Source organism: Phaethon lepturus, unplaced genomic scaffold (assembly GCF_000687285.1).
Source record: "Phaethon lepturus isolate BGI_N335 unplaced genomic scaffold, ASM68728v1 scaffold51051, whole genome shotgun sequence".
NCBI classification, from domain to species: domain Eukaryota; kingdom Metazoa; phylum Chordata; class Aves; order Phaethontiformes; family Phaethontidae; genus Phaethon; species Phaethon lepturus.
Window position 1 is genome coordinate 3266 of NW_010520829.1, and position 19486 is coordinate 22751.

The 19486-nt window shown below is 37.0% G+C and overlaps 2 protein-coding genes across 2 annotated transcripts; one reads left to right on the plus strand and one right to left on the minus strand.

Moving 5' to 3' along the window:
* The first annotated feature begins 273 nt into the window (after positions 1–273).
* On the plus strand, positions 274–4000 carry LOC104628803 (electron transfer flavoprotein-ubiquinone oxidoreductase, mitochondrial-like). The gene is made up of 4 exons (XM_010297500.1): positions 274–458; positions 2273–2455; positions 2966–3187; positions 3483–4000. The coding sequence occupies exons 1-4, from the start codon at positions 347–349 to the stop codon at positions 3644–3646; spliced, it is 681 nt and encodes a 226-aa protein (XP_010295802.1). The 5' UTR covers positions 274–346; the 3' UTR covers positions 3647–4000.
* Positions 4001–4445: 445 nt separating this feature from the next.
* PPID (peptidylprolyl isomerase D) lies at positions 4446–18501 on the minus strand (the record flags this gene model as incomplete). Its single annotated transcript, XM_010297501.1, has 9 exons — positions 4446–4665; positions 5217–5259; positions 5343–5429; positions 7717–7858; positions 10423–10529; positions 12146–12268; positions 13025–13213; positions 17805–17911; positions 18361–18501. Coding segments are annotated over 9 exons (1028 nt in total), but the record flags the coding sequence as incomplete, so codon positions are not given.
* Between the last annotated feature and the right edge of the window lie 985 nt (positions 18502–19486).

Genomic DNA, 19486 nt, shown 5'->3' on the forward strand with positions numbered 1-19486 from the left:
GCACAGTCTTGTTGCAGATAAAGCAACTGGAGAGAGGATATAAGGAAAATGTTGTCCTGTCATCATTTTATACTCAGCCTCAGTACAATGTCTGTGTTCTTATTTGCTTACTATGCCAAAGTTCTTTGACTAAGTGGAGTGGCTGGTGTATTTTTAGATGGTGCACATGCAAGTCTAAAAATGCAAAGGACGCTCAAGCCTCATGCCAGTTTCATGTCCAAAATGTTATTTTCACTTTAAAAAACAAGAACAGACAAACAAACCACCTTTCTTTCTGTTTCTTCTTCAGTCAATACCCAAACTCACCTTCCCAGGTGGATTATTAATTGGTTGCAGTCCTGGACTCATGAATGTCCCTAAGATCAAAGGGACACACACCGCAATGAAAAGTGGCATGCTGGCTTCAGAAGCCATCTTTAGCCAGTTAATCAATGAAAATCTCCAATCAAAGACAATAGGTAAGATCACTGTACTTTGATTTGTGATTACATTGTGTTTGGTTAGAATCATCTACAGGATGTCTAAAGGAATTAGTTGGAAATGCAAACGAATCATGAAATGAGTGTGGCGGATTAAAAAGATAATCTGTTGTTTATTTACTAGTTATACTGTCAAATGCTTTAAGAAAGAAAGAAATTAATAACATTTTGCTTAGTTATTCTTAAGTATTGATCCTATTGCTAGAACAAGACTATGCCTCTAAGGAGCATCTGAAAAGTAAGCTTATGCTTCCTCTATAAGTAAGCAAGAATAGTATATATTTCGTTTCTACAAATATGTTAAAAATTAGCACTTTATGATTCAAAAAGAAGTTGCTGGAAGACTGCAGAATCAGCAAGGAAAAAAATTAGAGGGACAGAGTAAATTACGCAAACAGGGTGAGATTTTTCAAGTTTGCTCTTCACTGTTAATTGTTAGGAAGCTTTTTTCCTGCAGTCCTCTCTTTCTGTCTTTAATTTTATAGTCTTCTCAGTTTGAGACTACATGTATTTCCTATTATATGTAATGCAAGCACATTGAAGTAATCGCCACATTGTAGTGATTTATTTAAGCCTTGGTTGTTCCCTTAAACCTGTTAACAAAGACTGCAGAGGGAACCCAATCAGGATTTCAGTCATTCTGGAGATGGACACTATACCCAGGTGCCATATGATGATTATTTTAGAAATCTCTCCCCTGTAGTGCTGGATTCAGTCCTAGTGAGCTCTGTCCAGCTGAAACATGCAATACACATTGTTACAGAGGGTATGCTGAACAATTAAAACTTCAACTAGTGTAACAGGTTAAAATGCTTAGAACCCATCTGGAGCAATAAATGCTCTTACTGGGTCGTGTGCCACTCTTGTTTGATTATGGACAGGTTTTATATGCTGTTTCCAGTTTTGTCAAGACAGTAGAATATTACAGCCCGCTTTCTTCTCTCTGCATGGATAACAAGCTTTGTTCAGAGCCTTATGTGAGACAGCAAATATGGACTGAAGCATGTTTTCATGTATAGACAAGGCGTAAAACTTACTATGTAGAACATCTATTCCTATACAGTAGTAATGGAGAATGGTAAAGGGGAAGCTCTCAGAAAATTTTTCATTTGAAGAAATTTTTTTTTGCTAAGATAGTTCCTTGGCTTTAACTACACTGCAGGACATGTGTCATGTGACAAGTGTGCAGTGTCTACTATTTGTAAAGAATACAATCAAAGAGTTTAAATCAAAAGTTTGTAGTCAAATATAGCTCATAAACTTGCTGATTACAAAGGGAGAAAAAACATTCTCTAGCACCCGCATCATCCATTCGGCCATTGTCATAGTTTCATATTGAAATTGGAATATTTGTGGTTGCATAACTTGTAAAGAAAAAGCTTTTGAACTTAACATTAAAAGTTGTTCTTGGATCTGGTTCTTGGATCATAGGTAAACTCTCCCGGGTCAATTCTTAGATTCTGTGAGAGTAAGTGATTTCCTGTAGAGGTGCCAATATAGCCACCTGGCCAGTTATCTTTGTATTTTGCTGAGGTCTGAGGCAATTTAATGCTGCTTGTGGGTCATCTAATAGAGGCTACAAAGGAGCAGTAGATATCTGCTGGTAACTGCCAACAAAACAGATCTCTTCAAGAGGCTGAAATATGTTGTCTAGTATATTCCTAGCTTACTATTCCAAAACCCTCATTTTGCTGTCTTTGTTACTAACAATTGCCTTTATTCAGCAATTATTTTTTATTTCAAGGATAGTCTTTATGTACTGTAGGTACCTAACAAGTAATGTACTGCCTTAGGACTTGAAGTGCAAGAATATGAAGAGAACCTGAAAAAGTCCTGGGTCTGGAAAGAGCTGTATGCGGTTAGAAACATCCGGCCATCCTGCCATAGCATACTCGGTGTGTATGGAGGAATGATTTACACAGGTATATTTTATTGGCTACTGAGAGGAATGGAACCATGGACATTAAAACATCCAGGTAATTTTATTATCTCTTGAAAGAAGATACTAAATGTGTATGTCAGTCTTTTCTGGTGTTAGTTGAAGCTAGAGCACACCTGGTCATGTGGTGAGGCCTTAAAGTGTAGAAAAGAAATCGATGATAAGGCATTGAAGCAGACTTTGTTATATGTAGATGCCCCATCCCTGAAAGTGTTCAAGTTGAGGTTGAACGGGGCTCTGAGCAACCTGATCTAGTTGAAGATGTCCCTGCTCACTGCAGGCGGGTTGGCCTAGATGATTTTAAAAGGTCCCTTCCAACACAAACTATTCTATGATTCTGTGATTCTGTATTACCTAGCATATAATGTAAATGAAGGCATGAAAACACTATTCTACTTCGCATATTTTTTTGTCTCATGAAAGAGGCTACTTTTATGAAATACTTCATTCTGACGATAAGGGAAGTTAAAATAGCATAAGTTGTTCTTGAGTAACTGCAAATTACAGTCATTCTGTACTGAAACTTATTTATTAAAAATATATTTAGGACCAGATTTTGCTCAGCTCAAGCCAGCCAAAGATTGCACGCCTATTGAATACCCAAAGCCTGATGGAAAAATCAGTTTTGATCTCCTTTCATCTGTGGCTTTAAGTGGTACAAACCATGAACATGACCAGCCTGCTCATTTAACTCTCAAAGATGACAGCATCCCTGTGAGCAGGAACCTGGCTGTATTCGATGGACCGGAACAAAGGTTCTGTCCAGCAGGTAGGTCATAAAAATGTGTATCTGAGCTGTTTTTGCAAGATGAAAGACTAAGTACTTCAGGAATAGTCCACCTGGCCTACAACTTTCTTCAAGCATTTTATCCAAACCTCCTCCTAGAAGAGAGTTCAAGTGCAGGTCTTAAAATATGTTAACAAAGTAATTAGTAACTATGGAGGGCAGCAGTTGAATCACGCTAGTAATACACTTCCCTCATTACGCTTGCTAGTAAGTAGCAGAGCATACATGTGGGGCAAAACTGTTCAGTGAAGTGATAGCTCTCTTTTGCTCTTTGCAGGAGTTTATGAATATATTCCTCTGGAAACAGGAGAAGGATCAAGGCTGCAGATAAATGCTCAGAACTGTGTCCACTGCAAAACATGTGATATCAAAGACCCAAGTCAGAACATTAACTGGGTAGTGCCTGAAGGTGGAGGGGGACCAGCTTATAATGGGATGTAAACTGATGGGAAATCTATTCAGTGACTTCTGACCACCAACAACTAAGTTGGACTATTCTATGCTGCAGTGTAATTGAAGTACAGCATTGACCTGAATGTTAAAGGGTTTGAGACTAATGTGCCATTCTGAATTTTAGGTGTGACTGTTGCATTAAATGGAAAGTCGGTGCCTTCCGGTTAAACCCTAGCCTTATTTAAATAGGACTTCTTTACAGGAGTTGTGTGGCAGGCAGAAGAAGGTTCTTCTCAGGACTGACAAAGGAGCTTTGGATCTTGGATTTATTGCTGAAGTTCAGTGGTAACAGGAGCCATATCCAGAATCGTGGGTAGGGTGGAAGAATTTAGTACCCACCCTTTAAAAAAAAGTGTTTTCTTTCTCTATCTGGAGTGATTTACTATAAGTAATTCCACCTTGCAGTAGGGAAAAATACATCAGTCTAGAAAATTGTTACTGCTCTTAAGTGTTACACATTTTGTATCAAATTTACAGTTAGATTTTTTTTTTTCCTGATGATAACAGGGAGCCTATCTGCAAGCAGTAAAGCAGTTTAAAAGAAAAAGTGTAATACTTGCACCTTCACTGTATGTCTACCAGCATCTTTCTTCCTTATGAGAAATCAGGCCTGGTCTAATAAAAAGTCTTAATAGAAACTCTCTAAATTGTCTTGGTGTGAAACCAAGCTTCTGAGGAAGTGTTGTTTAAGCTGCAAGAAACACAACCACTACTGCTTTACACATTAGAAACACACCCGAGTCACAAAACACAAGTTTTTACAGCTTAAAAAAAGAAAACCACTTCACCTTTGAACCATTTATTATTAAACTTTTCAGTTGTAAACACTGAAAACTGCAGTACAGGGCAAATGAAAGAAGCAGTTCCATTTATGTTTTTGCATGAGTTAGTGCGTACATTTAAAAGTTTAGAAAAAAATCAAGCAAACATTTTAGCATAAGCTGCTTTCTCTTTCTCCTTCTGGGCTTTTATCTTCTGCTTGATTCTGAGTGTTTCTGTCTGGATAGCTGCTTAAAAAGAAAATCCATGATAGAGTTACAGTAATCTCTTCACATTATGTCTCCTAATATGTCAAGACCAGGTCACACTGCTGCAACTTAACTTACCTGTATTATTTCATTTCATAGAACTGCATTTAATCTTCTATTAGGTCAGATACTAGCAGCAAAAAAACACTGTCCCTTACTTTGTTTCACCTGGTAAAGTAACCAGGTAGAGGAGGGTGTAGCACGCATAGGATTGGTGCCAACGCAGAATTTGAGAGCTCAAAATCTTACCCAGTTAGACCAGGAAATTAAGAATGACCTCTGTGAGATGGGCAGATGGTTCAGGAGGCATGCCATTGACCTACATAAGCAGGTTTTCCAGTGCAACAGAAGCATCACTGCCGATTTTCTACCTCAGTGGGCTCTGTGCTCAATACATCAGTGTTTAAGCTGGTGGAAGCCAGCATTCTAGGCATCACACTGGTACAATTTCCTACTAAATACTACCCTGGTTACTTTGTTCCATTCTTAAAAAAAAGTAAAGAATTTATAAAGAAACAGCTTTATTTTACCTTTGTCTTCAGGGGCTATTTCATGAGCCTTTTTAAGATCACCCTTAAAAAAAAGAAATACAAATTAATGTTCTGGTGAAATGTTTGGATTTAAAAAAAAAGAAAATTAAATACTGTGATCATTACCAATGCCTGATCGAGATCTTTTACTCCCTGCCATCCTTGAGCCCGTCTGTAGAGAGCTTTAGTATTTGCTGGGTCTATTTTAAGAGCCTGTAAATTTAATAAAATTGTCACATTAACATTTCATATACTTCACAGCCTCCCATCTCCGCAAATGGCACAGCTCACACCAGCAGATAATCTCCCCAGTTGGTTTGAGGGTAAACTGTAAAAACATTAACGGTGTAAAAAGGAATGCTACATTGTAGCACAGTGAATAGCTAGCTAATCCCTTCTAATACCACTGCACGAGAAGTCATCTTTTGTGAAGGACAAGCATACATGAGGATAAAATGGAACCTATGTGTCTGATACATATATATCACTGTCATGGCAAAGGTGTTGCTGCAGTTCAAATTATCCTAACTGTGAGTCTTACAGTAAAACTCCCTATATTGCAGGTCCTTCCACCACACAAACAAACCTTCAAATCGCATCATAAAGAAAACACGAAAATTTCCTGTAAAGCTTTTTTCACTGTAGGCTAGGAAGACACATAGAAGCAATCCATCTCATTCTTCAGGAACCTTGCCAAGTTCCAGTCATTACAACTTTTTTTGGGGCTGAATGGTTTCACTAATGTGTATATGCCAGCTTTAATGACAGTGGCTGGGCAAAGAGATTGTTCCACTATTCGATTACTGACATTATTTTTTCAAAGTACGTCAGTTAATTTGGCTAGCTAGCTGTTTTGTTTTCTTGTTTGTAAAGATCTCATTCTTTTTTCTTATTGCAGATAGTTCTATAGTGTGTCCTTTTTTATTATTGTTTTAAAGAATATAGTTTCTTAGGGATTAGAGGAAGTCTCTTTGCATGAATGTGTGGCTTTATGAATTTCATTTATTAACTTTAAATCATTAATTAAGAAAAACAGACATTAGATGATGCATCTAGATTTTTTTAAATCACTTCAGTATTGGCTGTTAATATAAAGGAAGTATTACTCTGGGCACTTGTCCTGATCTCTCCATTGTAAAGCCTAGAGTCTCTTCTGTGTCAAGAACTAGAAAATTGGGTGTCTGTATTGTGTACATGTAGGTAGCATTCGTAGTTTTTTGGCTCAACCATTGTGCTTAGAGTTATTTTAAAGCAAGGTTTGTTTGAACAGGTTCAGCGATTTGTAATTCCTTATTTACACCAAATAACACATGTATTACAGATAGTTAATTTAGTTAATTTAAATTGCTTTTGGCCTTAGGAATTGTTAAAAGTGAAAGTGTATAGTTTCTCATTAACAATTACCTCGAACTCTACTAGTTAATCTTAGGAAACTGGTGTTCTGGTTAAAACACTGATTAACACTTATTATGAGATGTAAGCAAAATACCTTACAGAAGTCTATTACAGCTATGGAGTTGCCTTTATCTAACAATTCCGTAATCTTAAAAAGAAGGAAGTGTTGGGGTTTTTTCCATAATGGCAAGTATTATGATTAATAATTTTTATCGGTAACGCTTCAATGCTGTTTCAATTTTTACCATTTTCTAGATGTCACGTTACACAGTTTTCTTACTTGTTTTCTTTCCTCATTCTCCATCTGTCCATTCTGAATATAGGTTTATGAAAGTTTTCCATGTAGTAACGCCATCAGCAGGCTAGAAAACACGCCAGCTCTCTAGAGACCTCTCACACACAGATTATCTGAGACTCATGCTTTCAGCCTTGAAGCCCTAGGAAACGCTGCTCAGGATCTTCTGCTAACAGATAAGAGAATTTTTTACTCTGTTTCCTTCAAAATTTCAGAGTTTTACTGAATTATTTAAAGTTTCCTCAAATATGCTAAATTCTCTCAGTATGTCTGTGTCACTGCTCCTTTTTTTCCCTTTAATTCTATTATTTTTTAGTATTTCCATATTTATTGTTTCCTCCTTTCTTCCTGTTCAGTGGTTTCATTTCACCACTAAGCCTACCTAAAAGGGCTTTAGTTAGAAAGGTCACTTCAATGAATAAAATTCAAGACCATAAAATCTAAAAGCAAGTAAAACGTTTTGCTCATACTAGTCTTCCACAGAAAAGTATTCCTCTTTCGATGAAGACAGTTTAACTCTTTGTAATACAAAAATTAGCTCTGCTAACCAAAGGGACAATGCCAGTGTGCAATTTTTTCTGGCAGTAAGCAACAGCCCTCTTTTGTTTGTTTCTAATGAGTCATTTCAATTTCAAAATCTTAAAAAAGCCACATAGTGGAAAGTTAGTAATAACTTCACAACCAACCTTCTATTTTGTTTACTTTCAAATCATAAGCTTGTCAGAAGACTCTTTTAAAAAGCTTTGGAGTTTCAGTTTCCTTTTTCTGTATAGGTCAATTGTTAATCAAAATACTAAACATTAAATTTACCTCTGAACAACTTTCAATGGCTCCCTGCCAATCTGACAGTTTTAGTTTACAAGCGCCAATGTTTAAAACACAGGTCAAAGCAACAGCCTTTAACTTTGGTTTGTCTGATGACTCTGCTACTGCTTCAGAAGCTTCTACATACCTGCAGAAAAACAGATTTAGAAAGAATGTGTATTAGTATTGCAACTTCCATTTTGTTCTGCCTTTAGCTATCTTTCTACAGATAATGTGTGGAACTGGCTTATCCAAACTGGCATTTTTAAAGCAGTTTCAATTCCACTATTACAAATATTTATTACACTAAATATATAAGACATACCCTGACAAAAAAAGATTAACTCACTGGTGAATGTTTTCCTGTAACTCCTAGTCCTCCACTGTACTAATAGCATTATTTTCCTTAGACGAATGCATTATTTTAGATGGCATGAAACCATGAGAATTCATCTCAATGACTGTTTATTCTCAAAAAACATGTTGCTCATCAGTGGCAAAAAGTCAATGCCACCATTGCAACTTCTACATTCGTGGGAAGCTTCATCTCTTCTACAGTTCCCTCCGTAATATTTTAATTAGTTTAGGCATTTATGGCTAAAATCTGAAGCTAACTTTACTTTGTAAAGGAGGGTGGTTTATGAGCATTAGTAACTCCACCTTATTTCCATTGTCTTCTTTCATGACTTTTTTCCTGAACTTCAAAACCGGCACTAGTTTAGTAGGACTAAGCCACCTCATTTACTGCATAGGCAAACTGCATCTCATTCTTTTTAATTTACAATATGCTGATGCTGTCAGTTTCTTATTTCAAATGGCAGAGGTCTGTTGTGGATATAAAAGTTCTAACACTTTTAATGGCGTACTTGATAGAACTTCTGTGGTTTTTATTTAAAAAATAAAAACCATGTGTTTGCATACATTCACATTTTAAGCATGCCACAATTAATGTAGTCTTTGCAGATCAGTGCCCACGTAAGTTCAATTTTTGCATGCCCTATCTTTTGAATGTTGCATGGTTTGTATACAGCTTTAGACCACCGAAATAAGCAATCCTTAAAAAGTAAATTAGACATAGTCCCAGTGATTTTTCCACTTGCTGGGCATCATGCAAAAGATAAGAACCAGAAAGGAGAGAAAAGGCTAAAAGCTAAGGAGAGTTATAATACAAAACTGTTATGTTCAAAACAAACAACACATCTACACTATTTGTAAATCACACCAAAACATGAAAGGCTGCATTCTGCAAACAAAATAAGAGCTTCCAAGTCAAAGAAATCAGTAAGATGAATATCAATGGAGACAAGAGGAAGTAACATGTTTTTTGACAAAAAGTGTCAATTCTTACATATGAAATAATTTTTTTAAAAATGGTCAAGCAGCCATAAGTCAAGAAAAAGGACAGACAGGTATAATGGCTACACGGAAAAAAACAACATTGCCAGATGGTTTGCTCGGTGAGTTGTATATAAGACATAGAAGATACCCTGATAAGAGCTGTTCTTACCCGTATCAGTTCTGGTGAAGTGCCAGCTAGAATACACCTTCCTACCTAAAGTATTAGGTTTTAAGATATGACAACAGGGCATGTCCACAAAAGTATGACGTATAAAGAAGAGCTGGAATGATCAGATTTGGTTAGTCTAGAAAAGTTACAATCCTTCCCATCCACAAGGACAAATAAGCCCCAAATAGAGGCTGTCTATTCAAACTGGAAGAGCCTTCCATTGGGTGTGCTTAAGAGTGAGCAAGACAACTGACTGTAAGGGATGGCATAATTATACCTGATATTTACCCAAGAATGGGGGGAAGAAATGGACAGATACAACACAGATAAAGATTTATTCCAGCCTTTTTTCTGCATAATTTCTAAAAGGTTTACATAGAAATCGTGTTTAATTCAGGGTTTCTGCTGGTCTATGATGGGCTTTTTAAGGTCAGGGGGAGACGTTGCATCTTGGGTTAATATCTGTAATTAAATAATCTGTATGCTTCAGAAAGACATCAATTGTTCAAAACCCAGTCAGTTAAAAACTTAGCTGAAGCATTAAATATGCCTGAATTCTTTTTTGTTCATTATTGTTACTGCTAGTTAACCAGTGATCATTAAGTAGGCATAAAGGTCACTATAACATTAAAAAAAAAGTTTTTAGGAGAAGCTCATATATATAAAGCAAAAAGCATGAAGAAAAGAAAGGAGCAGTATGGAAACAAAAGCAGAAAGGCCATGATTTTGAAGGCAAATCTGAACTATACATGGAGTCAGGATGATGGTATGGAGCCTCTGAAAAAATAATAATGAATTTAATAAGTGTCACATTTGGGGGTACTCTCTCTTGAACTTACCAATTTCCTAAACCTACTGGTTTTTCAGAAATCAGAGAAAAAATACCTCCCTCCTTTCCTGTTCTTTAACTATCCTGTCTACTATTTGTGCTTTTCTTCCCGGTTATGTACCAGCACAGCAAGAGTATTAAAAAAGGAGCATTTAGGCACTTCTAAACAATACTTCCTGCTTATAGCTCTTACCTAGCAATGAGTAGAAGACCTACTTGAATAAGCAGCTAAAAATCAGCCAGATGTCTTCCAGATTCAGAAGGCTCTTTTTTAAAAAAAGAAAAGAGCATAGCAACAGGCACTTTTTAAATGCACATGTAATTGCTTGATTAATTTGGGTTACAGAACTACCTGATTGAATGATGATAGCCTTACCGTAAACTTTTACTATACTTTTTAGCTGCCACTGCCCAATTTTGCGATTTGAAGAAAGTATTTCCTATATTCTTTATGTCTTCTGCTATGGCCACAATCTTGTCAACCTAATAAAATAGATGGAAAATATAAAGTATGAACGTACTTATGAAAGAAGCCTTGAATAACTTAATGTTTAACAGTAGGATCCCATGTCCATCCTCTTTCAAAGATTATAAAATCTCAGAATAAAAATATTCCAATTTTAGACAAATACTAGCTTCAAAGCACTCCTATAATATTTTCTACTTTATGCAATACAACAGTCTGAGAGATTAAATTCCTAATGGGTGTTTTCTACAGCGTAAAGAGTAAGAAAATACCAAGAGACAACATAGCAGTTCAACTCCTTCCCCTAAATGCTGCTACCCACACAGAGCTATATATAAAGGCGTTGACCGTTATTCACAGAAGACATGTTAACAATCAAAGTATTCAACCAAGACTGCCTTATTCCCAAGAGAATTTTGTCTTCTGCTTCTCAAAATGCTATTAGTCACCTGAACTCTGCACACTCTCACACTTGAAGTCGTATCAACACAATTCTCCTTCTCTCAAACCACTTAAAACATTTACGGAAAGAGAAAAAGAACAACTGCCTGTCTTTATCAAATCCATCATTTCTATTTCCAGAATGGCATACATTTCAAGTATTAAGTTACTCTTCCAGTGGCAATAAACAGTTTATAATTACTGCTGTCTATACCACAGTTGTCTTAAACTCTGTCAAACATATATACTGCCATTTGTAATACTATCAGTTTACACTTCTACCCTACTAGAACTAATGACCTTGAAAAAATTTGATCAATAGCATGAGACTAGTGTCACTGTGGTTTCTGTAGTTAGTTTATATGAGCAAGTTTAAAGTTAAAGGAGGCAGGTACCTGCCAGCTTCAGTTCTGAGCCAAGCAAAAGCTATCCAAAAACTTTTTCACAACTTGAAGTGCTTCTCAGTAGTCAGATACAAGGAGTTTCTGGTTTCTGGCTGCAATGCTTTTTTTTACTATTCTATTTCTAACTCTGTAGTTGGAATCTACACGTGCAGTCCCCTTTTTTTTTCCCTCTCACATATCGCTGTTTGATTCACACAGTTTGTCTCCTTCACTTTTATGATAAAAACCTGCAGAAGAGCTGCTTTCACCAGTTTGCTCCCTAACTCTCAACAGCAGCTCTTCCTTCAGTTTGAACAACCTGAAAAGCAAGTAACTATTGGGAATTGAGAATGACTAGCTCTGATGTAGTAAAAAATAATAATTATTTCTAGTAAGTTAGACAAAATCTTTTTAAGGGAGGATATTTAAAAAGTTGCACAGCCAGAGCATATAAGTACAACATTCAGTTAGTCTGCAGGATGGAGTTCTAGTAATTGCAATTTCTCACTACAGCACAAACAGAAGTAAAAAGAAACAAAGAACAGAAAACAAAAGTGTCATAATTCTAAGTAATTGTAGTTTTAGTTACTGGGGAAAAAAACAGCTGTAATTAGCACTGAAAAAAAAAAAAGAGATAGCAATCCCTTCCCACAGCATTCTCTTGCCTAAAATTAAATGTCACCATTTAATCAGGACCTTGATTGATTCTTAAGAAAAAAGGCTTAATGAACATCATCACAGACACCATGTAACTCAGATTACCTACAAGTCTTGCATTCTGTAAAATATCTTAAAAGAAAAACACTTACATCTTTCAAGTCTATATCGGAATCTTCAGGAAAATCTGGATGAGCATCTCCAGATCCATCCTGGGGAACAATTCCCCAGTCATCTCCTTCCTTTAGCTCTCCACATTCTGCAATGACGCACAACTGAAAAAATAAAGGGTAAATAGCAATATTGCTTATTAAGACAATTTAAAAAAAAAAAAGCCACAACTTCTGGGTGCTCTTTGAAATTCAGTAAAAATGCTTCTTCATCTGTTGTTTGGGTGCATTCATTTCAGATACCCATCACATCATTAGCCTATCCTCATCAAAAGGCTTTTATCACAGAAAGTGCTGTGTTCAGAGGAGCAGCATTCCAGGAACACCATACCCACACTCCACAGAGAGGCTGGAAGAGGAAATGGCAGCAAGCTGAGCTGCAGCAAAACACAAGACATGGAAGTTCTACTACATTAGAGAAGACAGTTCTTAAACTGCCAAGTCTTTTAAAGTTGCAGAGGTATCAATTTTTCAAACAACCACAAACTGACATGAACTGCACACTGATTGCTTTTCCAGAAATTGTGAATTCCACCTTTTAATTCCATCACTCATCCTACACTTCTAGCTGTGCATTTCCACTTTCACCCTGATAAAAGACTTCCACCCTCACAGCTGTGTTGAGTAAGAAATCAATTGTTTGTGCTGGGGGAATTTACAGCAAAAGAACAAAAGCGTCTTAACAAGGACATGGGAAAAATAGAAACATTTTTATAGTAAATATATAAACATATAAACAGTAAAAATAACTGGTTAACATTTAATAGTTCTAAATATTACACTAAGCATTTAGAAGAAATGAATATACATCATATAATGGAAGAATAATCATCAGCTGTAAGTGCTTTGGATTTTGCTTACCTTAACAGGATTTTCTCCTTTAACTTCAACGTTTTCTAACATTTTAACTACACCCATTCCTTTGATCACTTGGCCAAACACCACATGTTTCCCATCCAGGTGAGAAGTAGGCACCGTTGTAATAAAGAACTGAGAGCCATTAGTACCAGGTCCTGCATTTGCCATGCTCAACAGGCCTGGTTTATCATGCTGCATTGGGGGGAAAAATCACAACCAACATATAAAAGATCTCTGGTAAAACCACATATAAGATTCTTTAAGGCTATTCATATATATAGCAAGGACAGCCATAATGACAACTTGGTAAACCAGACAGTTTAATTTTAAGTAATTTTACCTATTATGACTGAAGAGGGCAAATGCCCAGCTCTGCATCTTTACTTGCCACCTAGCAGTCTAGCAAGCAGAGCCACATGTGTGACTTGATGCTGTAACATCTGTCTGCTTCTTGTACACTGAATCTCCTGCACAGCTGCTGAGTTTAGAGAGATCGATCACCTGAGAGACATGTGAAGTTCCTCCCTGGATTATTCAAGACCACTGGCCACAAGAAAAAAAGCAAAACAACATTTAATCAAGACGGGTATGTATTGCTAATTTTATAAATGCTACTCACACAAAGTATACTGTAGAACTGTGGGTTTTAGGGGACTGTGGTCTTTACTATTTAAAGGTTCATGGGGTTTTTTGAACCCCTTCACCTTCCGAGAGAGGTGGATTTATTCTGTTGGGATTTTTAACCTAATTATTTTGGCTCATGCTACCAGGCCGCAAACTAACAAAAATTTATTAAACTGCCCAACATGAAAAAATATTGTTTATCTTGTTTTTGTAAGTACTTTCTCCTTCTTTGAAATAAGAACTATCTTGCTCCATCACACAGATTATTTTGTTTTCAGTTGTACTGCAGAAATGTACTTTTCATATGTGTTGTGAATCTCTTGTTAAATAGGCATGACACAGCCATTACGATATCATTCTCCCCAAGTTGATCTGGTTATTAAGTGCAAGGAACTCTGTTTAGCATAAGTCAGTATGTTGTACCAAGCCACTGGTACATGTCTGAAGCAGGCAAGCTGTGGCATTCCTAAGAAACTTGACAGTGTGGGAGGGCAAAAAGAAAAGAAGTATGACAGCACAGAGGAGACAGAATCAGAAATTGCTATGAAGTAGACCTCAGAGCTCAATGGGAGGCTGGTTAGTTTGAGGCAACAGTCTGACAGAGCTGTATTTAAGCATCTGGTTTGTCCCTATAGTCTCTACCACTTTGAAAAACCTGTTGTTTTGGAAACTGTTTTCCCACACAGTGTTTGGACTTCCATGGTGGTAGGGAGAACTCCTTGCCTGAGGTGTTCATCTGGTCATACAGCACAATGAGTCTGAATCTTTCAACCAGAAATTGGCTCAGGAACTCAGAAAAGGTTGTACAGCTGAGAGCTGGAATTGCACCTAGCCAACAGATAGTTACTGGAATAATCTTGACTTGCCTCTTCTAATCTTGAAACTCATCCTGGGAATCAGAGATGGCAAATGACAGAGAGGAAGCCTGTGATCCACAGCAAGAGAAGGCATCTGGTAGCAAGCCTGCAGGAAATTTTGCATTGTAGTTGCTGCCAAACAAGTTCATCAGAAATGTTGCCCCATAGGAGATTTTTGCAAATACCATTTGAGGCTGGTCACTGATTTACTGCCCAAGAGGCAGAATAAGACTTATAAATCTGACTTTTTTTTTTCCCCCCCTAATTACAACTAATGCTAGACAGCAATGGTTTGTGAACGAAGAGCCAAGTAACAATAAGCTGTGGTGTTGCCTTATAACTGCATGTTTACCATGTAAAGATTTGGAGGACAAGTTGGAAAGTTACAGACAGCAGTCTGGTGACTGTGATCTTCACACTTACATGCAACCCCATTTCATTTGGGACCAAGTCTCGACATTAGTCCCATTGATGACAGTCCCTCATCCCTCCTCAATAAACAAAACTGTTGTCACTCATGCATTTCCTTGCCATGAGTGTTTTGAAAGACACTGCAGATAGATAGTCTTTCCTGTGATGGTTTCTGCTTGTCATTTTGTAAGCTTACAAAGCAAGTAAAAAAGTGCAGACAAAATCAGATTCAAGGCTTGCAAAACTATGCCATGGTAACAACACTGCTTGAGGACTGTGTAAGTTGGGTGTTCCACAACGGCACAACCCTTAGCTGGAGAAGTGACACCAAAAAAAGCCTAGTGGGATTGATCTGACAACTGACAAAGTCCTGCAGTTTACTGCAATTTACAGGAAACCATACCAACAACACAAGAACAAACAGGTAGCTCCTTAGCTCCAGTGTCCCCAAGTGTCAACAAAAACAACTCATTGTTGTCCGAGACAGTAGTTTAACAACACTTTGCAGGACTGCCAGATTAAGTGCAAGACCCAGTGAATTTCTGTATGTAGCAGAGGCATTTAACTCCCACTGAAATCCTAACATACTTGACCAACAGATGACAGGAATTGAGCTCCCAGAGCCTGTACAAGATCCAGGTGAGTTCTCCAACTCATCCCTGGCACATTGACAACTTTTATTATACCTGAGCGGTCAGAGAAGTATAGAAATGGGGATCATTTGCATTCCATTCATAATTACCTCCAGATCTCACTTGACAGTATAACCAAGAAAGTAACAAGGACTCAAAGTCTTCAGGGAGCTACAAATCCTGTGACAAGGACCAATGCAGAAGAGGAACTTTACGCAGCAGTGCCACAGGCACCACCAGAACAAGTGTCAGACTTCATAGAACATCTTTCACAACTGTAAATAACTTTATGGTGAATACTGAAGCTACATTTCCAGCTATTGTGCCGAACTTGGTAATAGACTTTGATGTCTGTTTAGTGGAGGATTGCCGTATTTTCTTTTCCTAAAATACTGTTTGGTGGCAAGCACAATTGAAGTCAGGGCTTTCTTTTAACCATGGGACAACGATGTCTGTAAGTTTTTTAGTCATTGGTGTTGACGAGTCATTCATATGCTAACACATAATAACATGATATGAAAACGCTTAATGCCAGTGCTGAGAGTTGTTACACCTACAGCAGTGGGTGTCCTGGCTGTTGTAAGGGATACTTGCAGAACATGTTATTTTTGTTGTTTCCAGGTAGTACTCCCACCCAGGTTCATAATACAGTTAGTAATAATTCAAGCAGGGGGATTTTTTCCAGATGCACAGCTCGTTATGTACAGCTGAGAACACAGGTGAGCACTCAGAACAATTATTATGGTTACCACTTTTCTCCACAATAGCCAAGTCTGCTAGACAAAAAATGTAAGTCATGGTGTGCAGGTAATACTTAAATTTGGAGATCTTCAAATAGCATATAAATTGTAGGCTTAGGGTACACAGACCTGCTTTACAGTACTGTGAAACGCAGTCTTCTTCCCTTTCTGGAATACTTATTTTTAAAGAAAGGTAGCACTAAAATGCTTTAAAAAAAAAGAAAGATTTAAAAATACAGACAGCAAACATGTCTTCTTTCAAAGCATAAAAAGGAAGTCAATCTTATGTCAAAAGACAGACACTGGAGGCATCAACTGCATTTGATTTTGATGACAAAAAGAAGCCTGAAGAATGGTAATGGACATTTTGAAGTTTATTCCTTTGCAAAAGAAAGAAGGAAAGATACAGGACAGATCCTGAGAAAACTGTTGTTCAAAAATTGTACTTTTTAAGTTGTGTGTGTAAAGCACATGCACCTGCAGTCTTCTAGTGGCGTCTAGAGGTTGATTTTGGGTACAAAGATGGTTTTTTCGTCCTTCCTACTCTCGCAGCACAGCTCCCTCCTCTCTTCCTGCAGCTGGGCTGAGAAAACTGCTTGTGGGACTGCACTAATGGTTGAGCTCTGACACAGGAGTGGCAGTAAGTAATGGGAGGAGTAGGAATTCCTGCCATCAAAACCAGCATTGCTTAAAATTCATCCTCAAATTAAGACCTTTGCATATTCAAAAACTTGCTTGGTTCACAGCACATTTTTCCAGCATTTTGGGTAAAAAAAACCCATTCATAAATAGCCTTTTACATCTCATATAACTGAAAACTACTGTAGCGGGGAAAATGCTTTCTTTTACATTTTCCTTTGGATTAATTCTGCACTCTACCATGGATTCCTCACTTCTTAAATAAGAAAGGTATTTCTCACATGTAATCTTATGAATGTTATTAGCATATGGAAAAAAAGAATCATAAAACCCATTTAATGCTAACATACTGTATATGCTTGAGTGACAAAATTTGCCACTCTTAAAATATCATCCCTACTTCAATGAGAACCAAAATATTGTTCCAAATTAATTTCTGATGGCGCAATTAAAAAGAAAATTTAAGCTACAGCTGTCTCTGTCTTAATGAAGTTGACCTCATTTTGTGTGTATTCACACATGTATTTTTCTGTATTCAACAACAGCTTTAAGGACAAAGTAGTTTGGGGCTTTCTTGCTGCATTCTTTCCACTGCTTCAAAAATATGTTAACCTTGGACTAAAGAGCACTGACTCATAGAATCATAGAATAGTTTGGGTTGGAAGGGACCTTCAAAGGTCATCTAGCCCAACCCCCCTGCAATAAGCAGGGATATCTTCAACTAGATCAGGTTGCTCAGAGTCACGTCCAACCTGACCTTGAATGTTTCCAGGCATGGGGCATCTGCCACCTCTCTGGGCAACCTGTTCTGAACGTGAAGAAAAATAAAAATTACTGAAACTTCACAAACTGAATACAATTAGTATTTTCAACAGAGTACCTTATAATGAAAGTTTTCATCTTCGAATTTTTCACCATATATACTTTCTCCACCTGTGCCATTTTGGTTTGAGAAATCTCCTCCCTGGACCATGAATTGCTTAATAACTGTAAAAGAAAATAATTATAAAATACAGCAGTAAGGAAGGAAAGTCACAAAGAAAAACAATTCAGAGATGAAGAGCAATCCCTGTCATCAGCACCTGCACCTAAATAAAACTGAAACCCACCTTTTATTTATCAAGTCTCCCTAAGTAGTCCTTTTCAGGTAAGTGGACATCAGTTGATATTTAATCCTTTACCTGAAATCCATTTCAACCTATTCCTAACTCATAGTAAACTAGTTTTACTAACTTACTAGTAAATTTATAATTTACTATTGCCAATGCATGGTAAAAATATCTTAGTCATTAGGAGGATCAAAAAGTCAAAAACTTACTTTCAGACAGGTTATTTCTTAAACAAGTGCTTAGAAATATTATTTAACATTATTTCAAATACTGATAATGGAGGACTTCTGTTACCAACAGGAAAACAGAGGACTTTATAGAACTTACTTCTGTGGAAAGGACATCCTTTATAATGGAGAGGTTTTCCAGTGGTAGGCCCTGTTCCTTTCTCTCCTGTACATAACGCACGGAAATTTTCAGCAGTTTTAGGTACAACGTCAGCAAATAATTCAAAGACAATGCGTCCAACTGAAATGACAAAGAGAGAATGAGACATATTTTTTAGTCCCATCCTTGGCATGGTGATGTGTTGAGCATTACAGGCCAAAGGAAATTAATGTTTCAGACTTGATTAATTTTATTTAGATTACTGTTAAATTTACATTTGGGGGTTGTTCCATGGCAATCGCTGTCAAGAGTTACATTAGGTTTTTATCAAGGTTATTATCAACAATGAATTCCACTATCAAGAATAATTTAGGGGGAATAAAGACAGATTTGCCAAAAAATACAAAAAATGCCAAATGCATTTTCTGCTTAAAAAAACCCTGTGTCGGAAATCACACACATATACATTAAAGCTAAATTAGGTATTTTAACAAGCATACTTGTTTTATGTCTATTTTAACATACATATATAGCTTGTTCAATCAAAAACGATACAATAAAAAAGGACTGTTTTGTGAAGGCTTTCATTTGATGAAAAGGCTTTTGCCAAACATGTACAGCAACGCTACTCCTCATTCTCTTAAACCCCAATTTTACTAAGACACAGGCATATGAATAATGGCTATTTACAGTTACAGATGCTACAAGCAATCATTAAATCCAAAAATGTACATGTTTTAACTAAAGGAAGTAAAGCCTGAGTGGCTAACAGATCCTGTAAGAGCTGATTCTGTGCCAAATTCTGATCTTTTCACAAACTGGCTTCTTGGAGAGCTATTTCTCATTCCACCAGTCAGTCGATGCTCCTGTTTCCTCATCTGCCTCACAGTCAATTAGTTAACATAACTTCACTCTACTGGAAGCTAAATGTAAATATATTAATTCTAATTAATACAGGAATGAAAACAAATTAGACAACTGAAAGTCAATGAAAGGCAAATCATCTTACAGACTTTCTTCTTTTATTCCTCCGAGTAGCAGAACGAATAAATGAGGCAATATCCTGCCAAAAAAGCAGCATCTATCTTCACCCACGCCAATTTTGGAAACCTACCCTCTCAAATAT

Coding starts and splice junctions, on each gene's coding strand:
- LOC104628803 (XM_010297500.1), top strand. CDS start 347: ATGAATGTCCCTAAGATCAAAGGGACACACACCGCAATGAAAAGTGGC. Junction 459..2,272: donor TCTCCAATCAAAGACAATAG/GTAAGATCACTG, acceptor GTACTGCCTTAG/GACTTGAAGTGCAAGAATAT. Junction 3,188..3,482: donor ACAAAGGTTCTGTCCAGCAG/GTAGGTCATAAA, acceptor TGCTCTTTGCAG/GAGTTTATGAATATATTCCT.